The sequence below is a fragment of the Phodopus roborovskii genome, unplaced genomic scaffold (assembly GCF_943737965.1).
Source record: "Phodopus roborovskii unplaced genomic scaffold, PHOROB, whole genome shotgun sequence".
In the NCBI taxonomy this organism is placed as follows: Eukaryota; Metazoa; Chordata; class Mammalia; order Rodentia; family Cricetidae; genus Phodopus; species Phodopus roborovskii.
Genome location: NW_026125506.1, coordinates 7,102,946 through 7,118,138, shown reverse-complemented (window position 1 = coordinate 7,118,138; position 15,193 = coordinate 7,102,946). Strand labels below are relative to the sequence as shown.

The 15,193-nt window shown below is 50.7% G+C and overlaps 1 protein-coding gene across 1 annotated transcript in view; it reads left to right on the top strand.

Moving 5' to 3' along the window:
- Nucleotides 1–11,941, top strand: part of Rnft2 (ring finger protein, transmembrane 2) — a 49,732-nt gene extending 37,791 nt beyond the window's left edge. The window contains exons 7-10 of the mRNA XM_051176370.1: nt 2,967–3,116; nt 4,329–4,394; nt 4,532–4,633; nt 11,731–11,941. Coding sequence (XP_051032327.1) covers nt 2,967–3,116; nt 4,329–4,394; nt 4,532–4,633; nt 11,731–11,865 — 453 coding nt within the window. The 3' untranslated portion in view covers nt 11,866–11,941. The remainder of the gene's footprint in view (nt 1–2,966; nt 3,117–4,328; nt 4,395–4,531; nt 4,634–11,730) is intronic.
- Nucleotides 11,942–15,193: the final 3,252 nt, after the last annotated feature.

Below are 15,193 nucleotides of genomic sequence, written 5' to 3'. Positions count from 1 at the left end.
GTGCCCATGCCCCGAGCCCTCTGACACCAGAATAGTTCTTACCTCCAGTTATTTCTTCCAGGTCTTTTGTTTTTGTTTTGTTTGTTTGTTTTGGTCTAAGCAATAAGACAACACTTTGGGAGGTGTGGGAAGCAAGGAACAACTGAGTTGGAGAAGGCCAGCACAGCAGCGGCGCTCTGCGGAGCTTGGGACCCGCTGTGGGTGTAGACAGAGTGGAGCCTTCCTTGCCATCCGTGGCTCTGCAGCTTTGCCACACAGCAGTGACCCCCGCCTTCCACAGGTTGCGGTCCAGTGTCTTCCTCGATGATGCTGCACTTTGTGTACTGAGGCGGGACTTAGGAACTCGATTTGCCTCCAGGTGATATTTCTGGGGCAAGGGGTCATATGGAAGGAGTATAGAAGGGAAGGGAAGGACCCTTCCAAAAACAGTGACACACGCCACATCATAGGGACACAGCCAAACAGCCATGATGGTGAAGGGGAACAGATGGCAGGATGACCAATCTTGGTCCTTGTGCATATCTGCTTCAAGGCGTGGCCTTCTGGATGCCTTGTGCCTGGCCATCATGACAGATGCAAAGAATTGGATAGAAAGTCTCCCCGTGGGTGGTGAGATGGCTTAGCTGGCAAAGGTGCTTACTGCCAGACTGACAGCCTGGGTTTGACCCCTGGAGCCCACATGGTTGGAAGGAGGGAACCGACTCCCTCAAGTTGTCCTCCGACCTCCACGCACAAGCTGTGGCTCACACAAGCACACATACACTAACTGAATAATATATGATCATTTTCTAGAGGGATTCAAGCTTCCACACTGCACTGGCTTATCATTTCTCCTTAGTCTCCTCTGTCATTCAGTCCTTGATCTTTGTTTTGAGGACTGCTGGATGGTTATTCTGCAGGCTCAACTATTTAAATTCAACTGTTGTTTTCTGATGGTTCCATTGAGGACCGTGGAAGAGACACTGTCCTTCCCAGTGTGTCATGTTCTAAGGTTCATGGTGTTAGGGTGACTTATTACTGGAGGCGCTGACCTTGGTTGCTTGGGTAATAATAGGGTGTGTGGTTAACCACAGAGTTGCTGTTATGGAGGACAACCTCTCATAGCTGTGTGGCTTTCCACCATAGATCCCCAACACTCAGACCCTGCCTATTTCCTTTGTGACCTTCTCTGCTATTACAAAGATCACCCTGGTGACCTTCCTTCTGGGCACATCTTTTTGCAAAACGCTGACTATTTCATTAGAAGAGTTAGAGCTTACTGAGCTCGCTCACACTTTTAAGGCAGTGGAGACTGAGGAAGTGCTGTCGGCTCGTGTATGTGTGTGTGACTCAGTCTGATTCAAGTGTGATGTACAAAAAGAACACAACTTTACAGCACAGTTTCTGTGAGCTGGGGCATGTGACCACACCCACAGAAGCACCATCGCAATCAGTGAAGAACCTTCTGTTATTTCCCATAGTCCCCTGGCAACCCTTTAGAGTCCCATCCTCACCGTAGACAGCCAGGGTTCTGGATTTATCACCATAGCTTAACGTTATCTATTCTGAGACTGCATATAAATGAGAATTGTGTGTGTGTGTGTGTGTGAGAGAGAGAGAGAGAGAGAGAGAGAGAGAGAGAGAGAGAGAGAGGATACCCATGTGTGTATGTCTTTTGTGTGTATGTGTGCACGTGAAGGCCCCAAATGGATGTCAAGTGTCTTCCTCACTTTAGGTACTGAGGCAGAATCTCTCACTGAACCTGGAGCACACTGATCCAGCTACTCTAGTTAGCCAGCTTTCCCTGGGATCCCTTGTCCCTGACTCCCAGATGAGGATTATAGATGCGCTGCCACACCTACCTGGTTGGCTTTCATGTGATATGGTAGGGATCTGAACTCCAGTCCTCACATGATTGGCAAATACTTTATCCACTAAGTTGTTCCCCCAGCCCAATATGGACGTACCATAATGCCTGTGAAATCCCTCCACATCGATAGGTATATCAGTCACCTATTGGTTGCAACAACTTACATTTTTGGTTGTGAGCCTAGCCTGTAATGGCCGAGCCATCTCTCCAGCTCATAGTTGCAATAACTATTTTATAAATATTGCAAGTTTTTTTTTATGTGTTCAGCTATGGGTGATGTGTTTGGTCATTTTCCAATCAGTGGGTCTTATGACTACAGCCGCCAAGAACATTTCCCACAAGTAGACCCATGTCCATTTATTTCTCTTAGAGGACCTCTTTGGAGGGGTGTGAATGGTTCCCTGTCAAGTTAGTGTTCATGTTCACTAGATTCCATGTAGAGGGGGTACATTAGCCTCCCTTTCCTAATACAGGCCCTCTTGAGTCTTGTTCAAGGCCAAAGGGAAGAAGGAGCCTTGAACCTGTGGCCTGGCCCCGAACGAAGTCCTCTTCCTGCTCACTCTCTTTAATTTTCAGAGCAACTCCATGGGGTAAAGAATGGGACTCTCATTCTGGGGCTTGTCAGTATGACAGAAAAAAGTGAGGCCCCATGTCAGGATCTTTCCCAAGGCAGCATCTGGCCCCTTTGGAGCCACAGAGGTGGGGCTACCCTTGGAGCCCAGCCTGGCTTTCTTGGCTGCTACATTGTGGTGCCACAGTCAGCCCTCTTGGGTAACTTGGGGTAGGCAGCAACTGCCCTCTGCCCTCCATACTGCACCCAGTCAGACGTGAGCACGCCCACCCCCTGTCCAAAATGTTGTTTCCCAATCCCTGACCTGATCCTGGCACTTTGATCTTGTGGACAGTGGGCAGTGGGTGGTGGACAAGGACTTCAGGCAGGAGCCACGTCTCCCTGACCACATCCATCGGTCCCCATTAGAGCCAGCTTGAGTGCTTTCCGAAGCTGATTAATGGCCTGCCTATGACCTGGACTGTCATTATGGCCGTGCCTGGGCCCCAGCCCTGTCCTCTGGGTCTTTGCTGCTAACACTAATTGATGCTTTTTGTGTGGTTGCAGGGAAAGTTTTATCTGGTCATTGAGGAGCTGAGCCAGCTGTTCAGATCACTCGTTCCCATCCAGCTGTGGTACAAATACATCATGGGGGACGACTCCTCCAACAGCTACTTCCTAGGAGGGGTCCTGATCATTCTCTACAGTCTGTGTAAGGTGAGCTGGCCCAGGCCATGCTGGGCCTGGCTTAAGGGGATGATGACGAGCGAGAGCCAGCCACTAATATTTTCAAATCAAAATATATTTCATGTAGCATTGAATTAACTATCAGTCAGTCTATCTATCTCTTCTTTTTTCTTTCTCATGCTGGGAACTGAATCCAGGGCTTGGCTCATGGCAGGCACTCTACCATTATGCCACGACCCTCTTTAAAACTCTGACACAGGGTCTCACCAAGTTCCCAACCATCCTTGAACTTCCAGTCCTCCTGTATCAGCCTCCAGAGAAGCTGGGGAGGGTTACAGGTCTGCATCAGCAGGCCTGGCTGCTGCTAACCTTATGTTGTATGCAGTCAGGGGAATTTGCTGGCACAGTGTGCTGTAACCACCTCCTCTGTATGTTTCCAAGCCTCATCCCACAAAGAAACCCAGAACCCAGTACCATTCTCCATTCCTGCTGCTCCCCAGCACCCAGCAGCCACGAATCCACACCCTGTGTATACAGATTTGCTGGTGTTGAGTGTTCGATGTCAGCGGGCTGCGCAGCGACCTTTCCAGTGTGGCTTGTTTGGTTTGCCATAACATTTTTGAGACTCGTGTGCATCATAGCATCATATCATATACCAGTACTTTTTAAAAATGAATTTATTTAATATTGGAGCTGGGCGTGTCCACACCACAGTGTACATGTAGAGGTCTGAGGAGAACTTGCAAGAGTCAGGTTTATCGTTCACCCTTGTGGGTTCTGGGGATTGAACTCAGGAAGTCAGACTTGATGGCCAGTGCCTGTACCCACTAAACCATCAAATCGCTCCCTAGAAGGAAACTCTCATTCTCTCTCTTGCCTCTCTTCCTTCTGCCTTCTCCTTTTGGCTTTAAAGGGTCTGGGGACAGTGAATGCCTTCCTGCAGGGTCAGTCAGCAATCCAGGCAGAAACAGCCTTGGGGCCCCTGTTGCTCACTCTGATCAGCTACCAGTGACTGGCTCTAGTGGTGGAAGAGAGCTATGATTGATTAGTAGTGCCTGCCCTGGGCTTGGCAAGGGGAAAGACAGTATATATGCTATTTATGTATCTGATGGGGTAACGGAGGAGCCTGGACAGAAGTCAGGAAAATGGATAGAAGTGGAGAGGTGTTTCCTGAAAGTGATCAAAGGCGAAGGTGGGTGCTGCCAGGAGGAGGTTCTCAGCCTCCCTCTGCTTTGCTTCCAGTCTTTCGACATCTGTGGCCGTGTGGGTGGAGTCAGGAAAGCCCTGAAGCTGCTTTGCACCTCGCAGGTGAGTGAGCCTGGGCTTGGCTGGGGCCCTGGGAACCAAACACTGCAGCCTGCAGCAGCCCCTTCTCACCCCCCAGACACTGCCTCCCCCGAGGGCTCACAGCTCTTTGCCTCCCCTGCCCCCACTTCCTCAAACAGAATTACGGGGTCCGAGCCACAGGACAGCAGTGCACAGAAGCAGGCGCCATCTGCGCCATCTGCCAGGCTGAGTTCCGAGACCCCATGATTCTCCTGTGCCAGGTGAGTAGCAGCGTCCACTCAGGAAAGCCGGGCCGGGAGCGCACCGCAGGGCTCCAATGTGGACTGTGGGGGCAACCTGTCAAGACCAGAGGCAGCTAGACCAAGGTTTGAATCTCAGCCCTGCCCCTTACTGGCTGGATAGCGGCAGCTGCTTTTCTCTCTGAACCCCAGTGTTGGGTTCAGAGAACTTATCTGCGTGGATCTAACTCAGGGCCTCCTCATGCTGAGCGTGCACTGCACCTATGAACACCTCCCGCATTCCACGTTGTTTGTTCTTTTGAGACAGGGTTTCACCGAGCCGCTCAGGAATCCTGGAACACAGGATCCTCCTGCCTCCACCGCAATGGCAGGGTGGAGGGTGGGGTGGGGAGGTGGGCTGTTGCCATCCCAGCTCCCCATGATGCTGCCTACTACATATGTGTCCACTGCAGTTAAAACGAGAGGTAATACCGACTGTTGCATCTGCTCTGGCTGCATTTAGACGAGGTCATCTGTGCAGAGCTAAACCTGCGGGACTGAACCGCAATGGTTGCCAGCGTTGTCTTTGTTATTTTCTGCGCAGTTATCATTATCCTTTATTCTCATTATTACCGGGGTCCCCAAGCCATGGTGGTAAGTGCTTTGACTCCCTAATGTGCCCCTTACCCTCTCCATGACTTCAGGGGCCAGGTGTCAATTCAGTAAATGTGAGCTGGGTCAGAGCAACCAATCAGAGTTCAGAGGTGAGGTGGAGGACGCACACAGAGCCTGTGCCTCCTCTGGAAGCCCTCGGCCTCCCTAGGGATGCAGACACATATTCATAAATAACTATGAAGCAAGGCAGGCAGTGATAAGAGCTGTGTAAGAGAGATTCATGCAGAGTCCCCAGGGATGGGGCAGAGAGTGACATGCTCCTGTCTGAGTAGGCTTTTTGCATAAGCCTGAGTTCCAGAAGGACTGAGAAGAAAGGCAGATGGCCTCTCTAACACCCTCGGAAGACGGGATAGGAAGCAGAGGCCTCTTTTAGCATTAGCAAAAAGAAATTTGTTATTGCTGCTTTTGAGAGAGATTTCATACGAGTTTTTTTTTATTGAAATTTTAACGTTTTGTCCTTTTGTTTTGTGAGACTGGGTCTCATGTAGCCCAGACTAGTGTCATAGCCTCAAGCTCACTCTGTAGCTAAGAATGCCCGAACCACATCCTTCTGCCTCTGCCTCTGAAGCACTGGGGTTGTAAATGTACACTGCCATGCCCAGGGCCTCGTGTCTGCTGGGCAGACAGAACAGTCTACTGAGCTACCACCCATCCCCTTAATGGTTTTTTTTTTTTTTTAATTGACAGCGTAGCCAGATGTGGTGGTATACATCTTTAATCCCAGCACTTGAGAGGCAGAGGCAGAAGAATCTCCCTCCACAAGTTCTAGGCCAGCCTGGGCTCCATTTGGATCCCAAGTTAAAGGATGATAAAAAGAAAACAAAAAAAAAAAAAAAAAACTTGTGTGCTTTGATGAAATTTAAATTAAGCCTGGGATCCATCGGTAGTAATGTGTCATCCTAGTTCTTTGCACTTTGACAGGTCCTCTTCCCAGTCACGCAACAAATGCGATGGAAAGGTGGTGTTTCCAGCATTGAACTTATCCATGACTTTAAACTTCTTTCAGAATGAAAGGGTTGGTTTGTTTTAAAGAAAAAAACAAATATGCAATATATACCAAGATGGAGCCAGCAAAGTGGCAAGGGGTGTCAACAGGTAAATGCGCTTGCTCCCCAGCCAGGGGACCCCCGTACATTCTCCCCTGACTTCCACACATGCACACCAAACAAATAATGAATGAATGCAAAGGCTAATGAGAGGCTGTTTGCCCTCATCCTCAGGTCTCATTCTGTATTGACCCTCACAAGCAGTGCAGTGGCTGGCATTTCCTTTATTTCTTGCCACAGATATTTTGTAGGATTTACAGTCATGCCAAACGTATCATGCATGTGCGTTATCTGGATACATGTGTACAAACATACGCACCCATGCACGTCTTTTAAAACAAACTGAACTTGCCGCATAGCCTCCCTGAGCTGTGTGTTGCTCTGCACCTTTGTAGTCTGCGGCCAGCGCTTAGAGATCAGTCCCTGTTCGGACTTAAGAGCTGCAGCCCTGACATTCTGGAAATACATCACCATTTGTTTAGCAATTCCCTCACTGAGGCACAATATCCTAGCATCTTTTGTTGCTGCAAAGACGGCCGCCCCAACGGTGACTGAAATAGATTGATTGTGCCTACCTGAGCCCATGGCGCTGATTAAATGAGACCACTCAGGTAGTTTCTGAAGCCCCGCATGGCCTGTGACCGGGGTTCAGCACAAGGTAGCTGTTCCCAGCAGGCATTCTGTCTTGGATGTGGACATGCCCTTAGTAATGTGAATTCCTGGTGGTAGGATTACCAGGTCAGAGGGTCCTCCATCTTGTCGGATCTTGCTAAATTGCCAGTTGCCCTCTTTGGAGAGACTACGTGCCTATTCTTCAGAGTGTGGCCAGCCCCTTGCTATAAACCCTCGCTTGCACGCACACAGCGTTACTGGACCCCTTGCTTTGCCAGACTGACAGGTGACAGTGCTGTCTCAGCTCTGCTTTCATTTGCATTTCCCTAATTATGAGCATGTCTGGGCATCTCTGCTCGTGCTTTGGAGCCATCTGTATTTCCTTCTCGGTGACAGGGATTATCTGAACATGATGGCGAGTCATTCTCCTGGCACTATCTCCATGCCTCAATCTGTCTGTCTCTTCCTTTCTCCTGGTACTATGTCTTCCCAAAGGTGGATGAGGAATTCTTAGGAGGGGGTGAACAAGACACCACTGTCTTAGGTCTGGGAGTGACAGTCACATATGGGGACGACTGGGCTCACATCTCCACCTTGCTCTGCTGCCATGTGCTGGGCCTGCAAGGGCACAGAAGACCCATTGCAGATGAAAGGGCCTTATTGTCACTGAATGAATGAATGAATGAATGAATGAATGAGCTCAGATGTCACTTAAGAAAGGTTCCCCATTCATGCTTTCCCAGACTAGCCATGTTCCTGGCCCTGTGGTCTTTTTTACACACCATAGTCTTACATAGTGTGTTCTTATATGTTATGGTCCCATACACTATGGTCTTACACACCTTACACGCTGTGCGCTTTCACCACAGACCCCTTTCTAGTTGATCATTTCTGGAGTTAATGATTGTGTAAGGTCTGTCTCCCCTTGGCCAAACTGCTAGCACCTTGAGAAAGAAGGCTATGGCTGTCATGTTTAGTATCAGAGACATACTACTGGCACACTGAGTATTAGGTGGGTGGATAGATGGATGGATGGATGGATGGATGGATGGATGGGTGGGTGGGTGGATGGATGAGTGGATGGATGGATGGGTGGATGGATGGATGGATGGGTGGGTGGATGGATGGATGGATGGATGGGTGGATGGATGAGTGGATGGATGGATGGATGAGTGGATGGATGGATGGATGAGTGGATGGATGGATGGGTGGGTGGATGGATGAGTGGATGGATGGATGGATGGATGAGTGGATGGATGGATGGGTGGGTGGGTGGATGGATGGGTGGGTGGATGGATGGATGGGTGGGTGGATGGATGAGTGGATGGATGGATGGATGGATGGGTGGGTGGATGGATAGATGGATGGGTGGATGGATGAGTGGATGGATGGATGAAGAACCTATCTGTCTTTTCTTCTAAGAGTTGTAGGGTGAACCTTAACATATCACTTCCTCTGCCCTCAATGCACTGCTTGAGGTAGTGCACCAGAAACAGATTGTGGGTTTAAGGTCATCAGGCAGTGAGTGTCCACAGAGGCTGCAGCTCTGCTTCTGTGCTGATTCATATAGTATCTCCATGTGCTCATGGTGTGCCGTCCACCAGGACACAGGAGCTCAGAAAATGGGACTGCTCAACACAAAGTCAGACTTTTCCATAAAGGACTCCTTCACCGAAGAGCAGAGGGCGTTAGAGAACAAACTGCTCTCCTGATTCTTGACCACAGAGAGCCTGACAGAGTGTGTAAACAACTGACAAGAAGTCAGGGGAACCATGACACTCAATGATTTGAGGCTTAAAATTTGTTCAGACTTGATCTTAAGAAGCTGTATCTAGCTGAGTGGTGGTGGCACATGCCTTTGATCCCAGCAACCGGGAGGCAGAGGCCACCCTTTTCTATGGGTCTACAGAGTGAAATTCAGGACAGCCAGGCTATACAGAGAAACCCTGCCTAAAAAAAAAAAAAAAGAGGCTGTACAATCATCCATGTCCATTCTTAGACTCCCCGTGGGGAGAGAGGAGACATATTTATTAACAGAACAGACTCGGGCTCACAAAGGCAGACATGCTCACCCCCCAGGGCCGCTTTCCACTAAGCCTCAGCCTCTTGTCTGGAGGTACCCTGAGGGCTGTGCTGGGGGATTTGGGCACCTTTGCTGGAATTCTTGCCAACATGCGGCTACCTGTCCAGCAAAGCCTGTGCTCTGCCTCCTCAGGATGAGGGAGTAGCTCATCCTGCCTGGGACTGCTGCATCCTTTCTCTTATGTGCCAAGTACTTCCTTCCTTGTTTTTTGAGACAGAGTTTCTCTGTATAGCCCTGGCTGTCCTGAGATGGATGGATGGATGGATGGATGGATGGATGGATGGATGGATGGATATTGATATTGGTTAACTGGTTAAAGTATATGTGTCTTGTTGTATAATAGTCACATTTCAGCCAAGTATTTAGAGAATCAATTGTTTCTGACCTCATGTCCCAGACCCTTCTAGTGTGGGTCTACACACAATAGCACATAACAGGTGATGGTTTTGCTAGAGTCAGACACTTTGTATCAGCTACCACTGCTACATAGTAAATTGTTCCAGAATTTAGCAACTCTACAAACATCTGTGACCTCCTAGTTCTCATGGGCCAGAAGCCCAAGCACAAATTAGCTGTGCCCTCTGCATTGAGGTGACTCACAAGGTAACATCAGGGGTCTCGTGGCTGAGGGAACAGCTTTAGGGTAAAGTTATGAGCCGGTTCCAGTTCCTTGTGGCCTATATGACTGAAAGCTCCTTGATGACTATTGTGGCCAGAAGCTGCCCTGGCTTCTTTACCAAACTGGTATTGGAGCAAACCTATGAGGATCTCAGAGAATGTAAGCAAGGTGAAAGTCATGGTTTTTATAATCTAATCTGGAAGTCACTCCCATTACTGCATTGTCCTTGTTAGAAGCAATGTGGACCCAGGGCAGGGGTTCACAAGGAGGTGGACCCTAGGAGGGAAAGGTCCCTCCAGGCCACCATAGACAGCTGCCTGCCACTCCTGTAAAGTCTAGTCCCACTGCCTAGCTGCTGTATGTCCTTGGGCCTGTGTCTTGCCCTTTCTGAATCTTGACCCCATCTCTTAGTGATCACGGGTGCAGAGTTCATTAGCAGTAAAGGGACAGTGGGCTGCTCCTGCCTGGCCTGCTGGCCCACCTGTGGCTGACTGCTTTGCCCAGGCTTGCTTCTTCCACCATCCCCAGCTCAAGCATAAGTCCTGGGACAAGAGAGGTCCTTCTTCCTTCACACAGGGCTGGCTTCTGTGGGTTATCCAGTCGTGTGCCATCTACACCGTCTTGGAGCACAGTGTAGAGATTAGACACGATCTAGGTAGCTAGTGTATGAGTTCAGTCCCTAGGGCTTCATGATCAGTGAGTCACAGCCTGGAGAAGAAAACCCTCCAGCACCGGCTGTGTTCCTGGCCAGCTGACCCTGGCTGGGAGATTCTCCATCTCATCCTCCATGTGCCCCTCCCTCTGTAGAGGTAAATGGAGGCAGGATGAGGCTCGTGAACTCCTCAACCAGGACTCCAGGCAGACCTGGACTCTTGAATCCCTTCACTGGGCCCCAGGCTCTATCAGTTCTCTGCTGAGGAGACAGACACAGGGTCTTCTTCCTCACCCTAGGTTCCCATGAGTTTCTGTCCCAGACACAGTGACAGAGTTAATTAAGGCTATGCCAGAAACCAATGAACGGAAAAATCAACAAAAACAAAACAACGTGTTTGGCTGTCATGTCTAAGCCAATTTCATGTCTGCTAAGTGGGCTAAGACAGGGTTACTACACCCATTTTGCAAATGAAGAAAGTGAGTCATGAAGGAGTTAAGTCACTCACCCAACTTATATGGCCCGTGCGGGAACCAGTGTGGACTATCATGTTCTCAACTTAACAAGCAAGCCATATGCTGGAAATGTAAGCTGGGTTGGCAGAGTTCTCACCTGATGTATGAAGCACTGGGGTCAGTCCTCAGCACCGAATAAAGCTGTCATGGGGTACACACCTGTCACCCCAGCACTGGGAACTAGTCAGGAGGTCAGCGGTTCAAGGCCATCCTCAGCTACATTGCAAGCTTGACGCCAGCCTGGATGATGTCCTATCCATTTTGTTTTGTTTTGTTTTGTTTTGTTTTAAGGAAATCCTGTCAGGTCAGTCCTCTGCTCAGAGCCTTACCCTGGCTCCATACTTCTCCCAGAATAAATGCCAAGCTAGGCAGTGCCTCATGCCTGCATCTGGATGCCAGCATCTGGATGCTGAGGCAGGAAGCTCAACCCAGAGTTCAATGTCAACGATGGCTCTATAGTGAGTTCCAGGTCAGTCTAGACTACAGAGTGAGACCCTGTTTCAAAGAAAGATGATGTCCACCAAAAAGGAAAACTGTCCTGGTCTTCACACTGCTCACACCTACACAGTCTGTGCCCCCATCGGCCCTCTGACTCACATTCATTTTCTCTGTGTGCCTGTCTGTGGCAGCATCCCTTTGCCCCTCTGACTCAGCCCCATATCCTGGCCCCAGGACCTTTGCACATACTGTTCAGGTGCCCCCCCCCCCAGCCAACTCCACCTTCCCCAAAAGGTGCTACTTTCTCAGGGAGTTTTCCTCAGACCCCTCCTCTGCCTTCCAGCTAGAACACCAGCTACGGACATTTCTATTTTAGACATGTAGGGGCCCTTTGTCTCCCCTCCTGGAATGCAAGCCCCTGGAGGGCAAGGATGGCCCAGGTAGTTTGCTGCTGTCCCGAGCTCCTCCATCACATTCATTCCTGCTGCTGTCCCCATAGCATGTGTTCTGTGAGGAGTGCCTCTGCCTGTGGCTGGACCGGGAGCGCACCTGCCCACTCTGCCGGTCTGTTGCTGTGGATACCCTGCGCTGCTGGAAGGATGGGGCCACGTCTGCACACCTGCAGGTGTACTAAACTGAGCACAAGTGTCTGGAGACACCAGAGGGCCCGGCACTGCTGAGCCCAGCCCTGAGGATTCCTGGGAAACAACCTCCAGTGCTTTCTCCTGCCTTCCTCCAACTCTACCTGATGGCCCCAGAGTCTCCCCACCAACACATTCCTCATCACCCTGGTAAAGTTTGTGCATCCTGCCCAGCCAGGCTCAGCGGCTCCCCTGCTGGTAGGTGGTCCATCCCTTCAAAGTGGAGGAGTTGTCCTTACACAACCTCCCCTTATTTAACCTGCTTCCAGCTGCCGGTACTCGATGCTGCAGATTGGTGTGAGCTGAAAGAGGACAGCCTCTCAGCACGTGACCCAGGTCTGCAAATGAGAGCCCCTGGGGAGAAAGTTCACCATGTCAGCACCAGGCTTCACCGCCCACATGAGGGTACAGGTGAGAAGCTAGGTGTGGTCACCCAGCTAACACAGGCCCATGAGTGTCCCGCCTGATGCTGTTGCTGCAAGTACAGAGCCAGCAGAGCTAGCTTGTCAGAAGAACGGAGGCTTCCTCTAGTCCCTCGGTGGATGGGAATCAGTGGCCTGGTCATACAGCATGGCAGAGGCAGTCTTGCTAAGTGCACAGGCTGTGAGAGACTTGACCTTCCTGATTGATTCCTTTGTCCCGTGGCTCTGCCGGGGACAGTCCGTCTCAGAGGGCTCCAGAAGTGGGCCTCCGCCATTTCTCCTACCCTCATTCCCTCCTGTGCACTCCGCCACTGACAGCTCAGGCCTGTGCAGAGCTCCAGTGGGCATGGCCGCCTCTCCCCTCTCCAGGGAGCCTTGGGAGCTAACAGTTCAATCCATGTTCTAGATGGCACACAGCTCAGGAGCAATCCATCCAGTTCCCCCTCCCTCTCTCTAGTGAGGCAATTAGTTCAAAGAAACAACAGTCCTTCCGAGTCTCTGAAAAGACTGCTTTATATCTTTAACCAAATGCCCAGAGAGGGAGGGGCCGCAGGGAACCCTGGGAGCAGGAACACAGCCGCACTTCACATTGGAGTCTCCAGGACACAGCTGCTGCTCCCGTTGGGAAACTCTCTGCTTGGAAACCTGGGTTGAGATAGCACAGGTGACCACACAGAAGCCACTGGAAGCCTGAGTGTCTTCCCCTCTCCCAACTCTGTTCTCTTATTGTGGAAATCCGCACCACAGGCTGGCTCCAGCCACGTTTGAGAAAACCGTGCATGGCTAGTGGACAGATTAGCATACGTGCCCTGGGGGAGATGGGGCCGTGGCTGCCTTCTCCCTCCCCCTACTAGATTTAGGACACATGCCCCTGGGCACCCATTCTTGCCTGAACTTCCTCTGCTTGGTCTCCTCAGCTCATTCCTGATACCAGCAAGACACCCTTTCCAGGGGGCCATGGCATCCATCCTTCAAACTCTGTTACTATGGCAATGGCTGTGATGTTAAATATCTCACTGTCTGGATGTTCTAAGAGGAAAGGGAGGATGGGTCCCTCTGTTCTCTCTGGCCTGAGGAAGTACCTAGGGAGAGCAGCAGGTTTGTATCTACAAACCTACAACTGGTTTGTATCAGAGAGATGGCTTTGTCTGTCAGCATTGAGGAGGGTTTGGAGCTGGGGAGACAGAAGTGTAGCATGGGGTGGAGCAAAAGTAGCCATTGGCAGTCGTCTGGGAAACCTGACTCCAAGCTCTGCATGATTCTGTGATGTCCCTGTACATTGTGGCCATCTGTGGGGCTTCAAAACCTACTATGATACTGGGAGGGACCGAGAAATCCAACAGGTCTGCAGGTGTAGCTCCGCGGGTAGAGCTCTCGCCTAGCATGCAGGAAGCCCTGAGTTCCATGCCCACACCACATAAACTGGGCATGGCTGTGCACACCTGTAATGCTTGCACTGGGAGGTAGAGGCAGGCGGATCAGAAGTTCAGGGTCATTGCTTGGCTACAAAGCAAGTTCCAGGATGCCTGGGCTACCTGAGACTCCATTTTAAAGAGAGACAAAGGTAAACTAAGAGTGTGGGTTACTGGTGAATGCTCCAGTGCCCCCCTTCCAATGCTTTTCTGACATTGTGTAAACGTAAACCGTGTGTCTGCCAGGTAAAGACTGCACAGGTGGGACATTCCCTAGAGGCAGCGGCGTGGCGTAGTCTAGGACCTTATTTGTTCATTTCTCACCCTTTGGGGGGCACCACACAGGGGTTTTCTTCCAGGTTAGATGACTCTGCTTCTGTCTAGCTAAGGCAGAGTTTCCCACACAGGGAACGGTGGAAAAGTGTCCCCTGGAGAGCCCTGTCACAGCCTTCATCTGCAGTGGCATGGGAGCCAGTGGATCATCAGGTTCTGTAACTGGCTCTGTATTTCATGGGTCACAGACACACATCTCATTGAGTCCTTGGAGTCTTGTTTGTGCACAAGAGCCTGAGGATAGTAAGACAGGCGGGGAGGGCTGCAGAGAGGGCAAAGCCCTTATGAGTGCTTGCCACTCTCCCAAGGCCCAAGTGCAGTTCCCAGCACTCACGGCAAGGGGGTTGGAAGCTCTCTTCTGACCGACCTCCATAAGCACCTACACACATATGGCCTGTACATATGTGTGGTGGGGGGGGGCACGTGCACACACATAATTAAAAACAAAATAAGTCTTCAAGAAGTGTGTGGGGTGGGCAGTGGTGGCCTTTTAGCCCACCCAGCACTGGAGAGGCAGAGGCAGAGGCAGGCAGATTTCCGTGAATTCCAGGCCAGCCTGGTCTACAAAGCTACACGGAGAAACCCTGTCTTGAAAAACAAACAAACAAACAAAAACAAAAAGTGTATGGGAAGAAGAAAGGCCTGCTTTGGACCTGAGCTCAACAGAGCCAGCATTTTCCAAAGGGAATGACACAGACATGGAGCCTTGGGAAGGCCCCAGTGCTGAGGAGGAAATGGGCAGTACCCTGGGGTCTGTGGAGCTTTCTTTGGGGGCATGTGGCTGTCTTTGGTGTCTTTGAGACCCTTCTGCCAATAAACCTCCCCTGTGGATACAATTTGTACTCGTGGGTCAGTCGGCCTCCTGAAGCCAGGCATGCAGTGCCCATGGAGATACCGCGGACACTTCTCCCTCCAGAAGCCAAGAAAGAAAATAGAGAAAGTGGGTTAGCTGCTCAGGGGCCTCCGAAGGTGGAGTGCTTGCCACACAAGCATGAGGACCTGAGTTTGGATCCCTAGAACCCATGCACACATGGAAAGTCTCAGGGTCAACCATCCTAGCTCCGAATTCAGAGATGCAGCCTCCAAAAATGAAGTGGAGAGAGACGGATGAAGATGCTGAGTATTGACTTCTGCCCTCCATATGCAAGCACACA